The following is a 16414-nucleotide window of genomic DNA, read 5'->3' as shown; positions in this document are numbered from 1 at the left end:
TGGCTTTGAGCTCTGGCTACACTGCTTCCTTTCTGTGATTTCCCTCTAGTCCTGTCACCTTTCTGAGCCTCTGTTCCCTCATCTGCAAAATGAGCATAAGGACATTTGCCTCTCAAAATCGTTAGAAGGGAGAGAGTCAGATGGGGATTCAGTAGAAATTCTTACTTTTTCCATTTTCTTTTTCTTTATTTATTTTTATTGGAGATGGAGTTTCACTCTGTCACCCAGGCTGGCGTGCAGTGGCATGATCTCTGCTCGCTGTAATCTCTTCCTCCCGGATTCAAGTGATTCTCCTGGCTCAGCCTCTCCGGAGTAGCTGGGATTACAGGCACCTGCCTCCATGTCCCGCTAATTTTTTGTATTTTTAGTAGAGACGGGATTTTATCGTGTTGGCCAGGTTGTTCTCCAACTCGTGACCTCAAGGGATCCACCTGCCTCAGCCTCCTAAAGTGCTGGGATTAGAGGCCTGAGCCACCATGCCCAGCCTCCATTTTTTTTTTGTAAGATAGAGAAGCTATCTGATCTTCCCAGCACCTGGGAGGCTGAAAGGTAACTTCCCCAGCTCCATGCCTGGGTTTTGCCCCTGCCGTTCTGGGCACTGCCCTAGTCAGGCTAATGCCCTTCTCAGCAGAATGCCCGATTGCTGCCATTTTACAGATGAGGTAACTGAGGCTCCAGGAGGACGGGGGACCTTCCCAAGGCCACTGGGCACATTCAGCTAGCTCTGCCTGGAGAGGTTCTCGATGGGATTCTGAGACCTGGAGGGAGTTCACCTTGTGTGATTTCAGCTTTGGGACCTCCAGCGTGCTCAGCCCTAAGTGGGACAGGGTGTCGTGGAGAAGTGGGCCGACAGGGACTTGAGACAGAGAGAGACTTGAGTTGGGCTGGGGTTGGTTTTTCCGAAGGCTTTTTGTCCGTGAGGCTCCCACCCCTGTGGTGACCCCAAACCCTTGGCCAAGGCTCTTGGGTGCTGGGTGGAGAGGCCGGATCCTGTGTTCTGCCCGCGGGAGGGCATCTCCCTGGGGAAGCCACCTTCCTCCTCCTTTCAGACCCCGATTTTCAGCCCTACACCCATTCCATGATTTTTTTTTGTTTCTTCTTGCTTTTGGGTGTTGTGTTGTGTTTCGGATGGAGTTCTTTGGTTTTTAGAGTCTTTTTTTTTTTTTTTTTTTTTGCTTTGTTACTTCATTTGTTCTTCCCAGTTTTGTTTTAGACGTCGATGCTGTTTTTCTGCCCTTGAATAATTAGCTCCTCACGCTCATTTCCCCCATCGTGTTCCGTTTCCATGACAACTCGGCCTTGGCATCCTACCTGTGCCTCACTGTGGGTGCTGGCGGCTGGCCTGGACCGTGTCCGCTGGCCGGCCGGACCCCATTCTCCCCCCATGCCCCCACCCTCTACCCAGCCCTACCGGAAAGCCACCCCCCCCATCTCACAGCACCTTGCCCCTCACCTCCACTCTGTGTGCATGGCCCCTCTGTCTCCCCCTGCCCCGCCTCCTCCTCCTCCCCTGGAGCAGTACCTTCCACTCCATCCTGTCTCCAGCACGACTCTGGACTTTCGTGGGGCTTCTTTTTCCGAAGGGCTGCCAGCTTCCAGACCCCACTCCCATGCCCGCCGACGTCCCCCTTTTTCTTTGCCCCCCACCCGGATTCAGGAAGGCAGGGGTTGGGATGTCCAGCTAGGAACTGAGGCTGCAGGGGAAAGATTTGGGGCTTCCCCCCTTTATCCCCTTGGACCCCTCCTCAGCATCATAGACCATACCCCTTGAGAGCACCCCCTGAGTCTGCACCCCCCACAGTCCCGTATGAGGATCAGAGGCAGGTGTTGACGGTGACCCCGACTGAGCCTCCAGTTCGTCATCTGTGCAGTTGAAACAAGGCCCCTTTACCCACCCAAAGCTGGGGACGTACCGTATGTCTTCTCTAGGACCTGACACTGTTACCCAGGGACCTTCCTTTTCCAGCCAGAAGGGTTTATTAGGTTCCCACGGCAGTTAAACAGCCCCTGCTGGCTGGCCAGCGGTGCTCCCTGCAGGTTCCCCTGCCTGCTGGCCTCCTCCCCTCTGCCCCCAGTCCTGGAACCCATCTGACTTCTGAAAACGGAGCCCCCGAAATGCATCCTGCTGCCTTCATTGCCTTTGAGAGAAGGCTGCATCCACCCCCCCACCCCGCTAAGAAACGCACAGAACATGGCCCTTTTCTTTCAGCGTTCAAGTCCATTCCCTCGTTTATGATTATTAATTATTATTATTATCTATTCTGCCAGGGCTGTGATGTGACAATGTGGTATGTCACATTGATTCACATCTGCTAGAATTAATATGCAGCATTGAAGTGGGATCCCCCTTTCTTTCTTTCTCTGCCTCCCTGCTCTCTGTTTTCTGTTGTTCTCTCTCTCTCTCCCCATTCATCCGTCTCCTCTCTCTGGTGTCACGGAAGTGTGCCCTAGAGATCCCCCAAATCCAGATCTTCCCCCCGCAGTTCCCGTGTGCATCCCGCCTTTCTCTCTCTTTGTCTGTCTCTCTCTCTCTCTCTCTCTCAATCTATTTTGCATGATGTTTGTGACTCAGAGCTGCATCTATTGATGGAAACGTGTCAGATCTGACAGAAGCTTTTAGAAGGGTTTCTATACCCCAAAACCACAAAAATTTCATTAGAGTTTCTCATCTTTTCCTGGAGGGCCTGGGGGCGGGGGAGGGGAGGGAGTGGGTGGGGCCCCTGAATCACCCGGGAGTGGGGGGGCCGCCATCTCAGGCTCCCTCTGTCTCCTGGTCTCAACAGCTGTCCTGTGACCACCACATCCCCAGAGAATCAGGGAGGGTTGGAAGTTGCCCCCTCTCCTAACTCACCTGCACGCCGACACCTGCAGCTGGAATCTTCCAGTGCTCCCCGACGGGGATGCTCCCCCCCCATTCAGGAGCGAGCGGAGGGGCAGCTCCCTGAAGCCATCTCTGTCTGCAAAGATGAGAAACCGCTGATAAATTTTTGTGTTCGTATCTGTGCTGTGACCAGCCACCCTGGTCTATGAAACCCTGTTGCTATGAGATAATGCTTCATGTCTATTATATATTGATATATCTCTCTATATATTGTTTGTGAAGTAACTTCCTTTGAAGTTTTGGTTTCTTTGTGTTGGAATTTGGTTTTTTAATTTGGTTCTTTTGTTTTCTTTTCATTTGGGGGGAAAAATCAACAGAGGGGAAAAGAACCAGCCCTGTTTATATTTAAATGGTTTTCCACTTTTTTTTCCTTTTTTTCTTTCTTTCCTTCTTTCTTTCTTCCTGCTTTTCTTTCTTTTCTCCTCTGCATTCTGTCTTCCCCTCCCACCCCCACCCACCTCACCCCTCGCATCCCCCGCCCCACCCCGCCCCACCCCTCTGCTGCTGCCGCCCCTCCCCAGTCCGTCGCGTGGCCCCACGCTTCTCCATCCTGCCCATGAGCCACGAGATCATGCCAGGGGGCAACGTGAACATCACCTGCGTGGCCGTGGGCTCGCCCATGCCCTATGTGAAGTGGATGCAGGGGGCTGAGGACCTGACCCCCGAGGATGACATGCCGGTGGGTCGGAACGTGCTGGAACTCACAGACGTCAAAGACTCAGCCAACTACACCTGCGTGGCCATGTCCAGCCTGGGCGTCATCGAGGCAGTTGCTCAGATCACGGTGAAATGTGAGCGGGGACCGTGGGACCCGTAGGTGGTGGGAGCAGGCTGGCCTCACTCCCGGATGTCAGGCGCAGGTGGGAGGCAGTGTGGGGGCACCTCCGAGTTACCCTTTTGGCTTCGGTCGATCCTGGCTAGGAAGGGGACCGTTGTTCCTTGAACAGGTATTTACTGGCGAGAAATGATCCCAGCCGGGCGCGGTGGCTCACGCCTGTAATCCCAGCACTTTGGGAGGCTGAGCTGGGTAGATCACCTGAGGTCAGGAGTTCGAGACCAGCCTGACCAACATAGTGAAACCCCATCTAAACTAAAAATACAAAAAAAAAAAAAAAAAAAAAACCCAAGCGTGCTGGTGCACATCTGTCATCTCAGCCATTGGAAAGCTGAGGCAGGAGAGTCACTTAAACCCGGGAGGCGGAGGTTGCAGTGAGCCGAGATCGAGCTGCTCCACTCCAGCCTGGGTGACAGAGCGAGACTCCCTCTCAAAAAAAAAGGAAAGGAAAGAAAATGAGTACTGGCTGTCTCCTGGGCCATGGTTTACCACCCTTTGCTGTAGATGCTGAGAGGTCATGAGGCCTGTGGTTACCACGGGGCAAATCAAGGCACAGAGAAGGCGACTGAGTGGCAGAAAGTCACACAGCACTCTGGGTCGTCACCCCACATCCCCAGCGCGTGACACAGCTGCCTCCTGCCCACAGCTCTCCCCAAAGCTCCCGGGACACCTGTGGTGACCGAGAACACAGCCACCAGCATCACCATCACGTGGGACTCGGGCAATCCAGACCCCGTGTCGTATTACGTCATCGAATACAAATCCAAGAGTCAGGACGGGCCGTATCAGATCAAGGAGGACATCACCACCACGCGCTACAGCATCGGCGGCCTGAGCCCCAACTCGGAGTATGAGATCTGGGTGTCGGCTGTCAACTCCATCGGCCAGGGGCCCCCCAGCGAGTCCGTGGTCACGCGCACGGGCGAGCAGGCCCCGGCCAGCGCGCCGCGAAACGTGCAGGCCCGGATGCTGAGCGCCACCACCATGATCGTGCAGTGGGAGGAGCCGGTGGAGCCCAACGGGCTGATCCGCGGCTACCGGGTCTACTACACCATGGAGCCCGAGCACCCTGTGGGCAACTGGCAGAAACACAACGTGGACGACAGCCTGCTGACCACCGTGGGCAGCCTGCTGGAGGACGAGACCTACACCGTGCGGGTGCTGGCCTTCACCTCTGTCGGCGATGGGCCCCTCTCGGACCCCATCCAGGTCAAGACACAGCAGGGAGGTGAGGCGTGGGGACGGCAGGACCCGGGGCCCCGGCCGTGCAGCTCGGCTGTTTGTGTGCACCCTGGAAAGCCAGGCCAAAACGGGAGGATTTCTTGAGGCCAGGAGTTCAAGACCAGCCTGGCCAATGTAGCTAGACCCCATCTCTACAAAACAAATTAAAAATGAGCTAGGGTGCGGCTGCACACCCGTAGTCCAGCTACTCAAGAGCACAATGCTCTAAGATATTTACCTGCTAGCATTTTAAGTCAGGGAGCTAGGCCGGGCGCGGTGGCTCACGCCTATAATCCCAGCACTTTGTGAGGCCAAGGCGGCTGGATCACCTGAGGTCAGCAGTTCGAGACCAGCCTGGCCAACATGGTGAAACCCCATTTCTACTAATACAAAAAAATTAGCTGCACGGGGTGGTGCACACCTGTAATCCCAGCCACTCTGGAGGCTGAGGCAGGAGAATCGGTTGAACGGAGAAGGCGGAGGTTGCAGTGAGCCAAGATCATGCCATTGCACTCCAGCCTGGGCAACAGAGCGAGACCCCATCTCAAAGAATAAAAAGGTGATTTCTAAACATGGGTACTTTTTTTAAACGGGTGGATCACCTGAGGTCAGGAGTTTGAGAACAGCCTGGCCAACATGACAAAACTCTGTTTCCACTAAAAAAACAAACATGTATATATACACACAAAAATTAGCCGGGCATGGTGGTGCACGCCTGTAGTTCCAGCTACTCAGGAGGCGGAGGCAGGAGAATCACCTGAACCCAGGAGGTGGAGGCTGCATTGAGCCAAAATTTCGCCACTGCCCTCCAGGCTGGGCGACAGAGCAAGACTCTGTCTCAAAAGATAAAATCCGAGAGTTATCCTAGCCAAATTTTTGGTTGCTCTTGAAAAAATCTGATTTGACAAGCTCACAAGGGTAGGCTCAAACACCTGGGTAGCTCCCGGCAGCTGTGTCGAGACGAGGGGTGCCGTGTATACCTCCCTCTTCTCCGCTAACTCCCCGCTCCTGCTGGGATGTGAGTTGGAGAACCCCCTTCCCCTGCTGCTCTCATTAGAGGGACCATGCTGCCTCGTCGGAAATAATGAATGAAAACTGCCTCACCCCAACGCAGAGGGCCAGTCCCCACCTACCCAAGGGGGAAGACTCGGAAGAGGCATTTAGGCACGGGGGACCCCAGCTCTCTCAGGGTGTTTGGCCCTTTCCTTTGGGGCTCAGGCTTTTAAAACCTAAAGTCCAGGCAAACTCAGGCATCCGCTGAAGCAAGGGGCCTGGATGGTTGGAGCTCAGTCGGTGTCTGTGGGCAGATAAAGAATAGAGATGCCGATTTTAACACAGGCACCCTTGACCAGGCAGTGTGGCTCATACCTGTAACACTGATACTTTGGGAGGCTGAGGCAGGAGGATTTGCTGAAGCCAAGAGTTCAAGACCAGCCTGGGCAACATAGACCCCACGTGTACAAACAATTTTAAGATTGGCCAGGCGAGGTGGCTCACACCTGTATTCGCAGCACTTTCGGAGGCCGAGGCAGGCAGATCACGAGATCAGGAGTTCAAGACCAGCCTGGCCAACATGATGAAACCCTGTCTCTACTAAAAGTACAAAAATTAGCCAGGCGTGGTGGTGCTTGCTTGTAATCCTGGCTACTTAGGAGGCTGAGGCAGGAGAATCGCTTGAATCCGGGAGGCAGAGGTTACAGTGAGCTGAGTGTGGTGGTGGTCCCAGCTACTCAGGAGGCTGAGGCAGGAGGATCACCTGAGCCCAGGAGTTGGAGGCTGCAGTGAGCTGTGATCACGCCCCTGTACTCCAGCCTGTGTGAGAGAGTGAGACCCTGCCTCACTAAAATAAAAGGAAACAAAATATGCACACATACCTCCCTGCTAATCTTCTCTCTCATCTGATTTGCAGTGAGTGAGGACACTGGGGTGATTTGAAACGGGGATTTTTAGGCTGGGCGTGGTGGCTCATGCCTGTAATCCCAGCATTTTGGGAGGCCAAGGTAGGCAGATCACCTGAGGTCAGAAGTTGGAGACCAGCCTGGCCAACATGTTGAAACCCCGTCTCTACTTAAAAATACAAATATTAGCGGGGTGTGGTGGCGCACGCCTGTAGTCTCAGCTACTTGGGAGGCTGAGGCAGGAGAATCGCTTGAACCCTGGAGGCAGAGGTGGCATTCCAGCCTGGGCGACAGAGCGAGACTCCATCTCAAAAAAGGAAAGAAAAGGGGATTTTAAAAAGTGTTCTTTTGCCTTGGAAGAAGAGAGGATGGGGGAACAGAGGGGTCAGTGGGGTAGGGGCGAGGTCCCCAGGAAAATAACATTCTAGAAGCCCCCAGAGCTGGCAGCTGTTTTGGGGGCAATGCTGGGCTTGTCTTTCTGGGAGAGAGAGGACACTCAGCAAGTGGGACTTCCTTCGTGGGGTGGACATGCCCCCACTGCTGCTCGTCCCCCGCCCCTGCAGTGCCTGGCCAGCCTATGAACCTGCGGGCCGAGGCCAAGTCGGAGACCAGTATCACCCTGTCCTGGAGCCCCCCGCGGCAGGAGAGCATCATCAAGTACGAGCTCCTCTTCCGGGAAGGCGACCACGGCCGGGAGGTGAGGCCGGCAGCACGGGGACCGGCTGGCCCACCCTGGGCTCCTCCCTTCTCTCTGTCCCTGTGTGTGCTGTGGGTCCCGCTCTTCCTCACTCCTGCTTCTCCTGCGTCTCCGTCCCTATGTCCCTCTTCCCCCGCGTTTTTCTTCCTTGCCTTTTCTCCTCTGCGCGCTCTGGCTCCGCGTGTCTGGGCGTCCCCGGCTCTCTCCATCCCGGCTTCTCCATGTCTCTGTCTCTGTCTCTTTTCTGTGTTTTTCTGTCTTCATCTGTCTCTGTCCATCTCTCTGTTTTTGTGTCTCTTTCTCTCTGCATGTTTCTCATCTCTGTCTCTGTCTCTGTCTCTCTCCTTTCTCTGTCCCTATCTCTACCTGTCTCCCCTCCATTTGTCTCTGTGTATCTCTCTCTGTCTCTTCATGTATCTCTTTCTCATCTCTATCTCTGTTTATTCCTCTGTCTCTGCATCTCCTGTTTCTGTCTCTTTCTCTGCCCTGTTTCTCTGTCTCTTGTCTCTCTCTTTCCCCTTTATCTCTGTCTCTGTCTTTGTCTCTCTATCTCTCCCCCACTTCGTTTCTCTGTCTCTGGCTCTGTGCCCCTCTGTCTCTATTACTCTGTCTTTTATCGCTCACTCGCTCTCTCCCCCATCCCTCTCTGTCCCTCTCTGCCTCGCCCCAGGTGGGAAGGACCTTCGACCCCACGACGTCCTACGTGGTGGAGGACCTGAAGCCCAACACGGAATACGCCTTCCGCCTGGCAGCCCGCTCCCCGCAGGGCCTGGGCGCCTTCACCCCGGTGGTGCGGCAGCGCACGCTGCAGTCCAGTAGGTGTCTCACGGGGCCGCCCTTCTCTGCGGGGGGGACCACGGCCTGGCCGCAGACAGTCCCTCGAGGGACGGACCCAGGCGGGGCCTGCCGCAATGGGTGGGGGTGGGGGGGCGCCTCCGGGCCTGTCTCCGCTTTGCTCCCGGACCTCGGATCCGTCTGCCCTCGCTGTGCCTCAGTTTCCCCATCAGCACTGTGAGGGTCTCAGCACGGGGTTCTCTGTGCCCCTGGGCCTGGTGACCTGGGTGGAGACACGGGGTCAAGAAGTGGCTGATGTTGCCCCTGGTGTGGAAGAGGTTCTGGGACCTCGCTCCTTCGTCCTCTTCCCATCCTGGAGTGGGGACTGTTTGAAGGGCCACGTGGTGCCCATTTCCCAGGCATTGTAAGGGGTCACCGCTCGCACCCCGTCATTTGCAGAGAGAGCAAAGGACACAGAGACGAACCCACCTTGCCCGAGGGCCTTCCCTGGGCAGGGAGCCTCGGCTCTCAAGACCCCAGGATGAGGTCCCAGCTCCCAAGGGTGGGGAGGGCGTGGAATCAGAGCTGATGCTGCGTTTCATGGGGGCATGCAGGCCCCACTCGGGGCTCTGATCTCGGGAGTTCTCTGCTGTGCCCGCCCGGCCTCCCTGTTTTGAGCGAGTCACCCTTCACCTGGCAGCTGGCTATGGGTCACTGCCACCCTCCCTCCCTGACTTCTCCAAGCTTGGGGCTGGCCAGGCCCCTTCTGCTGTCTCCCTGCCTCACCCACCTCCCTGGCTCTGGCCCAGCATGGCCTCCACTGGCATGGTCTCCCTGCCGTGGCCTCCCTATTTCCCCCACTTACCTCCCCCAACCCAGTCAGTCACGACGTAGCCACCTCAGGCTTTCTTTCGGAATCAGTCATGATGGTCAGAACTTCAAGGCCCCCTCCCCGGAGTGTGTGCACACAGGGGCGTCTCGGGTCAGTCGAGGGTAACATCAACTCGGGCCGGGGCATCTGAGCCGCTGAGATTAGGGGTAGGGGCCTCTGAGACACAACCCCCGCCCCGTTGGCCCCTTTCCCTCCTTCCTGCTCCCCCAAACCGAGCTGAGCTGAGTCCCTGGCAGCTCCAAGGCATCTGGGCGTGTCTGTGTGAGGTGGAGTCAGTGAGGGTGGCCCGTGGCTTGGGCAGCCACCTGAGAGACCGGCTGAGGTGTCCTGAAGGTGAGTACATGCTGGTCTCAAGCAGGTTCACAAAAACGGCCCACCCCGTGTGCCCCCCACCCCCACCGGTCTGCCCTGGCTGCTCTGGGCTGCGCAGAGTCCACGGCCCGAATTCTGCCCCTGAAATTCTGAAACCACATGCCACCACCACATGCCACCACCGTGCTGTGCTGCTCATGCACAGACGTCCACATCTGCATAAGTCCCTTCCCAAGACGTCACGCGGGTTGGGCCGGATTGTGAAGGACACGACCTCCGTGGTCACCTCGAAAGCGGCTTTGGCCCAGCCACGCGAATCTCCGGGGCGGCCCAGGACAGGGAGTGGGGGAAAAGGGACTCCGCGCCTCTCGCCCCGAGGCTGTTGGGGCCCAGGACAGCTGGCAACAAAGACTCAGGGCCAGGCGTATCCATCCCCCCGGGAACTGCGGGCTCCTTAGGCTGAACACAAGGGTAGGTGCAGGTCAGACCACTCAGCCGTGGGTCTCCCCAGACACCATGCCACCTTCCTGCCTCCAGCCTGGAACCTCAGCGTGTGCACGCTGGGGGCTGGAGCAGGCCCACGGGGCCACTGGCATCCCGAGACCCACCAAGAGCTCGGTCTGGCCTTGTAGCTCAGCACTCGGCCGTTCCCTCTCTCGTAAGAAAGTCTTATCAGTTAGCAGTTGAAGAGCGGAAGGTAGGTAACCAGATGGGCGTTTTCTGGAAGGAGTCTTTCTTTCTTTTACTCTGGTTTCTCATCATCACTGCCATCACTGTTGTTTCTTATTTTATTATGGTTTTGGTTTTATTTTTTCTCTCCCTTTCTCAGCAAACCCATTCCTTCCCACACATTCCTTGGCTGGTGTTTTTTCTGTGCTCCCTGCCTGATTTCCCCCCCCCGGGCACCTTTGGTTGGGGTGGCTGGTCAAGAAATACGGAAGGGTCCCCTGTGTCTGGTTTTGGAGGAGGGGCCCCCAGTGTTTTGCTTTAAGTGAGGCCGGAGGGGCTTCTAGCTGAAGTAAGCTGTTGAGGTGGCCTCTGCAGTCCCTGGCAGCCCTGTGCCCTTGAGGACAGGGGCTCTGATTCATCTCTAGTTTCCAGATGCCAGCAGGAGGGTGTGCCCGTCACGCTCAGTAAACCCCTGCTCGGCCACCAAGCAAGCGGACAGGATGCTTTTGCCACGAGTGAGGCCATTCATTTCTCTGGGCCTCCCTCCGGGGGACATAGATTCTAAAGTTTTGGGCATTTGGGGGAGTATGGCTCCAGCCATCCCCAGCTGGCACGAGGCTGAGAACTGAGTTCCCAACGTCACACCAAGCCGGCCTGTGAAGCACAGCCAAGCCTGGGTTCCATGCCTGGCTCTGCCACCTCATGACTGCATGCCCCTGGGCAGGTAGCTTGCTGTTTCTGAGCTTCAGTTTCCTCACCTGGAAGACGGGCCGCACCTCTGGGTTTTCGGCAGGATTGAGAGGTGACATGACGAAATAATGGAAAGCTTCCAGGGTGGGGTGACCGCAGAAAACCCAACAGGCAGACTTTGAATCTGGTTTCCCCACCGGTGACACGGGTTGGCGAGTGGGGAGTGACCATTCTGGCCACCCGAGGGGTTGTGAGAATTGAATGAGATCATGTATGCATTAAATGAGAAGATGGAGGCATTGAATAAGACAGCACTTGCGAGGTGAGCTCAGGGCGCTGCCCCCGCAGCAGGTGCGCAGAACGTGGAGTTTCCCATCACGAATGCCCTTAGCACGGCATTGGGCCATGCTAGGCACGGAACACATGGAGACTGACTCATAAGCCTTTAAAACACGGACGGTTCGCTTTAACGTGCGGGAACTGTCATATTAACTTAGCAAAGACTTTAGCATACCGCCTGGCACACAGTAGGTGCCCCACCGATGCAGCTGCGGTTTTAAATCTGCACATGGATTGGCACAGTGCTGGGCAGTAAATGGAAGCTAATAGCGGGTTATAACAAGCTTAAGCTGGTGCCACGCGCGTTAGCTGCTCAGAACGTGGGTACCAACACTTCCTGTTCTGCAAACCTTGGCACAGTGCTTGGCAGACGGTAAGTGCTCAGTAAGTGGCACTTGCTATATAAAAGGAGGCCCGGTGTGAGGCACATAGTTGGTGCTCAGATGGACGTGATTAGCCATTTGAAAGGATATGGGATAGAGCTGGTTACCCAGTTTTTACGAAAACATGCAGTCAGTGTCTGCAAAGGCCTCGGCACAGCGTGTGCACACAGTAGGTGTTCAGTGAGTAAGCACTGTTGTCATTGTTATATAAGGTCTTTAGTGTCATGCCTGGCACACAGTAGGTGCTTAGTAAGCCAGGCGCTATTACAGTTATCCAATACAGCCCTTAGCATAGTGCTTGGCATACAGTAGTTGCTTAAGAAATGAAAACTATTGATATTCTATAAGGCTCTGAGTAGAGTTGCCGAACACATAGTAGGTGCTTAATATGTGGAAACATTTTCAATAATCCCCTAGCACAGTACCTGGTACACAGTAGGTGCTTAATATGTGGTGACTACTACTGTTTTCTGATAAAGCCCTTAGGACAGTGCCTGGCACACAGTAGGAGCTTAATATGCAGAGACTATTAACTGTTTTCTGATAAAGCCCTTAGGACAGTGCCTGGCACACAGTAGGAGCTTAATATGCAGAGACTATTAACTGTTTTCTGATAAAGCCCTTAGGACAGTGCCTGGCACACAGTAGGAGCTTAATATGCAGGGACTGTTAACTGTTTTCTGATAAAGCCCTTAGCACAGTGCCTGGCACACAGTAGGAGCTTAATATGCAGGGACTGTTAACTGTTTTCTGATAAAGCCCTTAGGACAGTGCCTGGCACACAGTAGGAGCTTAATATGCAGAGACTGTTAACTGTTTTCTGATAAAGCCCTTAGGACAGTGCCTGGCACACAGTAGGAGCTTAATATGCAGAGACTGTTAACTGTTTTCTGATAAAGCCCTTAGCACAGTGCCTGGCACACAGTAGGAGCTTAATATGCAGGGACTATTAACTGTTTTCTGATAAAGCCCTTAGGACAGTGCCTGGCACACAGTAGGAGCTTAATATGCAGGGACTATTAACTGTTTTCTGATAAAGCCCTTAGGACAGTGCCTGGCACACAGTAGGAGCTTAATATGCAGAGACTGTTAACTGTTTTCTGATAAAGCCCTTAGCACAGTGCCTGGCACACAGTAGGTGTTGCTTAAATGACAACTGCAGTTTTTCCCTTTAGAGAGCTGTTGTCATACCCAGTCTATAGTAAATGAGACTTGCTGTTGATGGGCTTAGTAATGGGTTTGGTGTCGTGCCAGGTACATAGTCAGAACCAAACACAGGAGTTTTGGCACACAGTAGGTGCTCAAGACAGAGCATTATTTTCATGTGAGGCCAGTTAGATGGTCCTGGTTGAACGAAGCCTTTGGGGTGGCCTTTGCGTCCCTGGTAGCACAGTGTTCCGTAAATAAATGATTTTACTTTAAAAAAATTTTTATTATATTTTCTCAAAATTGTTATAAATCCCTTGGTACCATGCCTGACTGGCAGTGGGTGGTCACTTAGTAAGTGCATTTGCTGTTACTGTGTGAAGCCCTGGGCATGATGCCTGGCACATGGTGGGTGTGCAGTAACTGGGGCTTGTATTGCTGCCCCCTTAGCAGCACCACACCTGGGCACATAGTGTGTGACATATAGACTCTTTTTTTGAGACAGAGTCTTGCCCTGTCATCCAGGCTGGAGTGCAGTGGTGCGATTTCGGCTCACTGCAACCTCTGCCTTCCAGGTTCAAGTGATTCTCCTGCCTCAGCCTCCCGAATAACTGGGATTACAGGTGCCCACCACCACGCCCAGCTGATTTTTTGTTATCTTTAGTAGAGACAGGGTTTCACCATGTTGGCTGGGCTGTGGTCTTGAACTCCCAACCTTGTGATCCACCCACCTAGGCCTCCCAAAGTGCTGGGGTTACAGGCATGAGCCACCGCACCAGGTGGAGATTCTTTGGCTAGTGTTCTATGAAGCCCTTGGCAAAATGCTTGACACGTAGTAGGTGCCCGATAAGTGGAGCCTCTATTGCTGTTCCCCCTTAGCATGATCCCTGGCACATAGTAGGTATTCAATAAATAGATGGTCTGTTATTTTGTGAAGCCCTCGGTGCCGGTACATAGTAGGTGCTTCATAAATGGAGCTTCTCTTGCTGTTCCCCTTGGCATGATGCCCGCCACATGGTAGGTGTTTAGTAAATAAATGCTTTTACTATTATTTTGTGAGGCCCTTGGTGCTGGCACATAGTAGGTGCCTAATAGGGGTTCTGTTGCTTTTCCCCTTGGCACAGTGCCTGGCACATAGGTGTTTGGCATATTTTGTTATTCTATGAAGCCCTCGGCACAATGCTTGACACACAGTAGGGACCTAATAATTGGAGCTTCTGTTGCTGTTCCCCTTGGCATGGTTCCTGGCACATAGTAGGTACCTAATCATTGGAGCGTCTGTTGCTGTTGTCCTTGGCCTGATGCCTGGCACATAGTAGGTGCCTCGTAAATGGAGCTTCTGAGGCTGCTCCTTTGGCACATAGTAGGTGTTCAATGGATACTTCTATTTTGTGAAGTGCTTGGTACTGGCACATAGTAAGTACCTAATAGAGCTGCTGTTGCTGTTCCCCTTGGCACAGTGCCTGGCACATAGTAGGTGTTCGACATAGATTATTTTGCTATCGTCCTATGAAGCCCTTGGCACAATGCTTGACACACAGTAGGGGCCTAATAATTGGAGCTTCTGTTGCTGCTCCTCTGGGCACATAGCAGGTGTTAAATAGATGCTTTTACTGTTATTTTGTAAAGCCCCTGTGCTGCCACATAGTAGGTACCTAACAGAGCTCTGTTGCTGTTCCCCTTGGCATGGTGCCTGGCACATAGTAGGTGCTTAAATGGAGCTTCTGTTGCCATTCCCCTTGGCATGGTGCCTGGCACATAGTAGGTGCCTTGTAAATGGAGCTTCTACTTGCCGTTCCCCTTGGCGTGGTGTCTGGCACATAGTAGGTGCTTAAATGGAGCGTCTGTTGCCATTCCTCTTGGCATGGTGCCTGGCACATAGTAGGTGCCTAGTAAATGGAGCTTCTACTTGCCGTTCCCCTTGGCGTGGTGTCTGGCACATAGTAGGTGCTTAAATGGAGCTTCTGTTGCCATTCCCCTTGGCATGGTGCCTGGCACATAGTAGGTGCCTAGTAAATGGAGCTTCTACTTGCCGTTCCCCTTGGCATGGTGCCTGGCACATAATAGGTGTTCAGTAAATAGATGTTGTTACTATTTTGTGAAGCCCTTGGTGCTGGCACATAACAGGTGCCTCATAAGTGGAGTTTCTGTTGCTTCTCGCCTTGGCACAGTGCGTGGCACATAGTAGGTGTTCAGTAAATAGATGCTTTACTATCACGTTGTGAAGCCCTTGGTGCTGGCACATAACAGGTGCCTCATAAGTGGAGTTTCTGTTGCTTCTCCCCTTGGCACGGTGTGTGGCACATGGTAGGTGCCTCATAGAAAGGGCTTTTGTTATTACCCATCCAGTTTCTGGCATGGGGACCGTAGCGCTTTAGTGCCTGAGACCTACTTCGCGCCATGCAGGTGCAGCCTGGTGAGCACCGCGTTCTTGGCCAGCCCCCCCGCCCCATCCCACCCGCCCATCTCACCTTTGGTTGACACCCGCTTCTTTTGGGTCCGACTTCTCTTTGGTTTGCTTCTGTTTTGTTTGTTATCATCTTCTTTTTTATTTTCTCTTTCCCATCTTTTGTTTCCCCACCCCCCTCCCCACCCATCCCACCTCCCTTCCCCACCCCCCCACGTTCTCCCCCCTCCAATAGAACCGTCAGCCCCCCCTCAAGACGTTAAATGTGTCAGCGTGCGCTCCACGGCCATTTTGGTAAGTTGGCGCCCGCCGCCGCCGGAAACGCACAACGGGGCCCTGGTGGGCTACAGCGTCCGCTACCGACCGCTGGGCTCAGAGGACCCGGAACCCAAGGAGGTGAACGGCATCCCCCCGACCACCACTCAGATCCTGCTGGAGGCCTTGGAGAAGTGGACCGAGTACCGCATCACGACTGTCGCTCACACAGAGGTGGGGCCAGGGCCCGAGAGCTCGCCCGTGGTCGTCCGCACCGACGAGGATGGTAAGTACCTGCCCCAGGACTGGGACCCCCCCACCGGCCCCAGCCCGGCCCTGCCTCGAAGCCTTCCATCTGGAAACCTGGGCTGGTGGCCAAAGGGCGCAAGCCTCACTCGGAGGAAGCCGCGAAGCCAGCAGTCTCCCCAAGAAACCCGGGGCTCCTTGACCTTGGAATTGGCAGTTCTAGACATGGGCAGGCTTAGCTCTGCCGCGTCTGCTCCCAGAGCCTCGTGCCTGGACAGTGTCGCTGGCTGCACTCTATTTTGGCGGAACAGTGGAAACCGTTGGAAGTGGGGTGGAGGAAACCGGCCAACAGCCCAGCAGCGAAGTTGTGCTGATGGTGGTTATCCAGCGCCCCTGGCAGATGGAGACCAGTCTGTGGCATTGGCCACTTTCCGTGGTGCCGGTGTTCCCATCCTGGCCCATCTCAAGTTAGCAAGTTTGAAGCAGGAAAGCAAGGCACTGGTCCTAGCTTGGAGTCACGTGGTCGAAGCCTGGGTCATGGAGAGAAATGACAGACACCTTTCCCAGTATAATTGCAACCTCTCAGCCGGGCATAGTGGCTCACACCTGTAAGCCCAGCACTCTGAGAGGCCAAGGCAGGAAGATTGTATGACCCTGTGAGTTTGAGACCAGCCGAGGCAACAGTGAGACCCTGTTCCTCCAAAAACTTTGTAAAACATGGCTGCGAGTAGCAGTCGGAGGCTGCAGGGAGCTGTGATCATTCCCCTGC

The 16414-nt window shown here is 54.5% G+C and overlaps 1 protein-coding gene across 1 annotated transcript in view; it reads left to right on the top strand.

The window, feature by feature from the left end:
• The window catches only part of PTPRS (protein tyrosine phosphatase receptor type S), a 134728-nt gene that overhangs the window by 92238 nt on the left and 26076 nt on the right, over positions 1 to 16414 (top strand). The window contains exons 7-11 of the mRNA XM_035286282.3: positions 3403 to 3672; positions 4363 to 4944; positions 7399 to 7532; positions 8203 to 8347; positions 15380 to 15685. Coding sequence (XP_035142173.1) covers positions 3403 to 3672; positions 4363 to 4944; positions 7399 to 7532; positions 8203 to 8347; positions 15380 to 15685 — 1437 coding nt within the window. The remainder of the gene's footprint in view (positions 1 to 3402; positions 3673 to 4362; positions 4945 to 7398; positions 7533 to 8202; positions 8348 to 15379; positions 15686 to 16414) is intronic.

The sequence above is a fragment of the Callithrix jacchus genome, chromosome 22 (genome assembly GCF_049354715.1).
Source record: "Callithrix jacchus isolate 240 chromosome 22, calJac240_pri, whole genome shotgun sequence".
In the NCBI taxonomy this organism is placed as follows: domain Eukaryota; kingdom Metazoa; phylum Chordata; class Mammalia; order Primates; family Cebidae; genus Callithrix; species Callithrix jacchus.
Note: the sequence above shows the minus strand (reverse complement) of the source record. Positions and strands in the feature narration are given on the sequence as shown.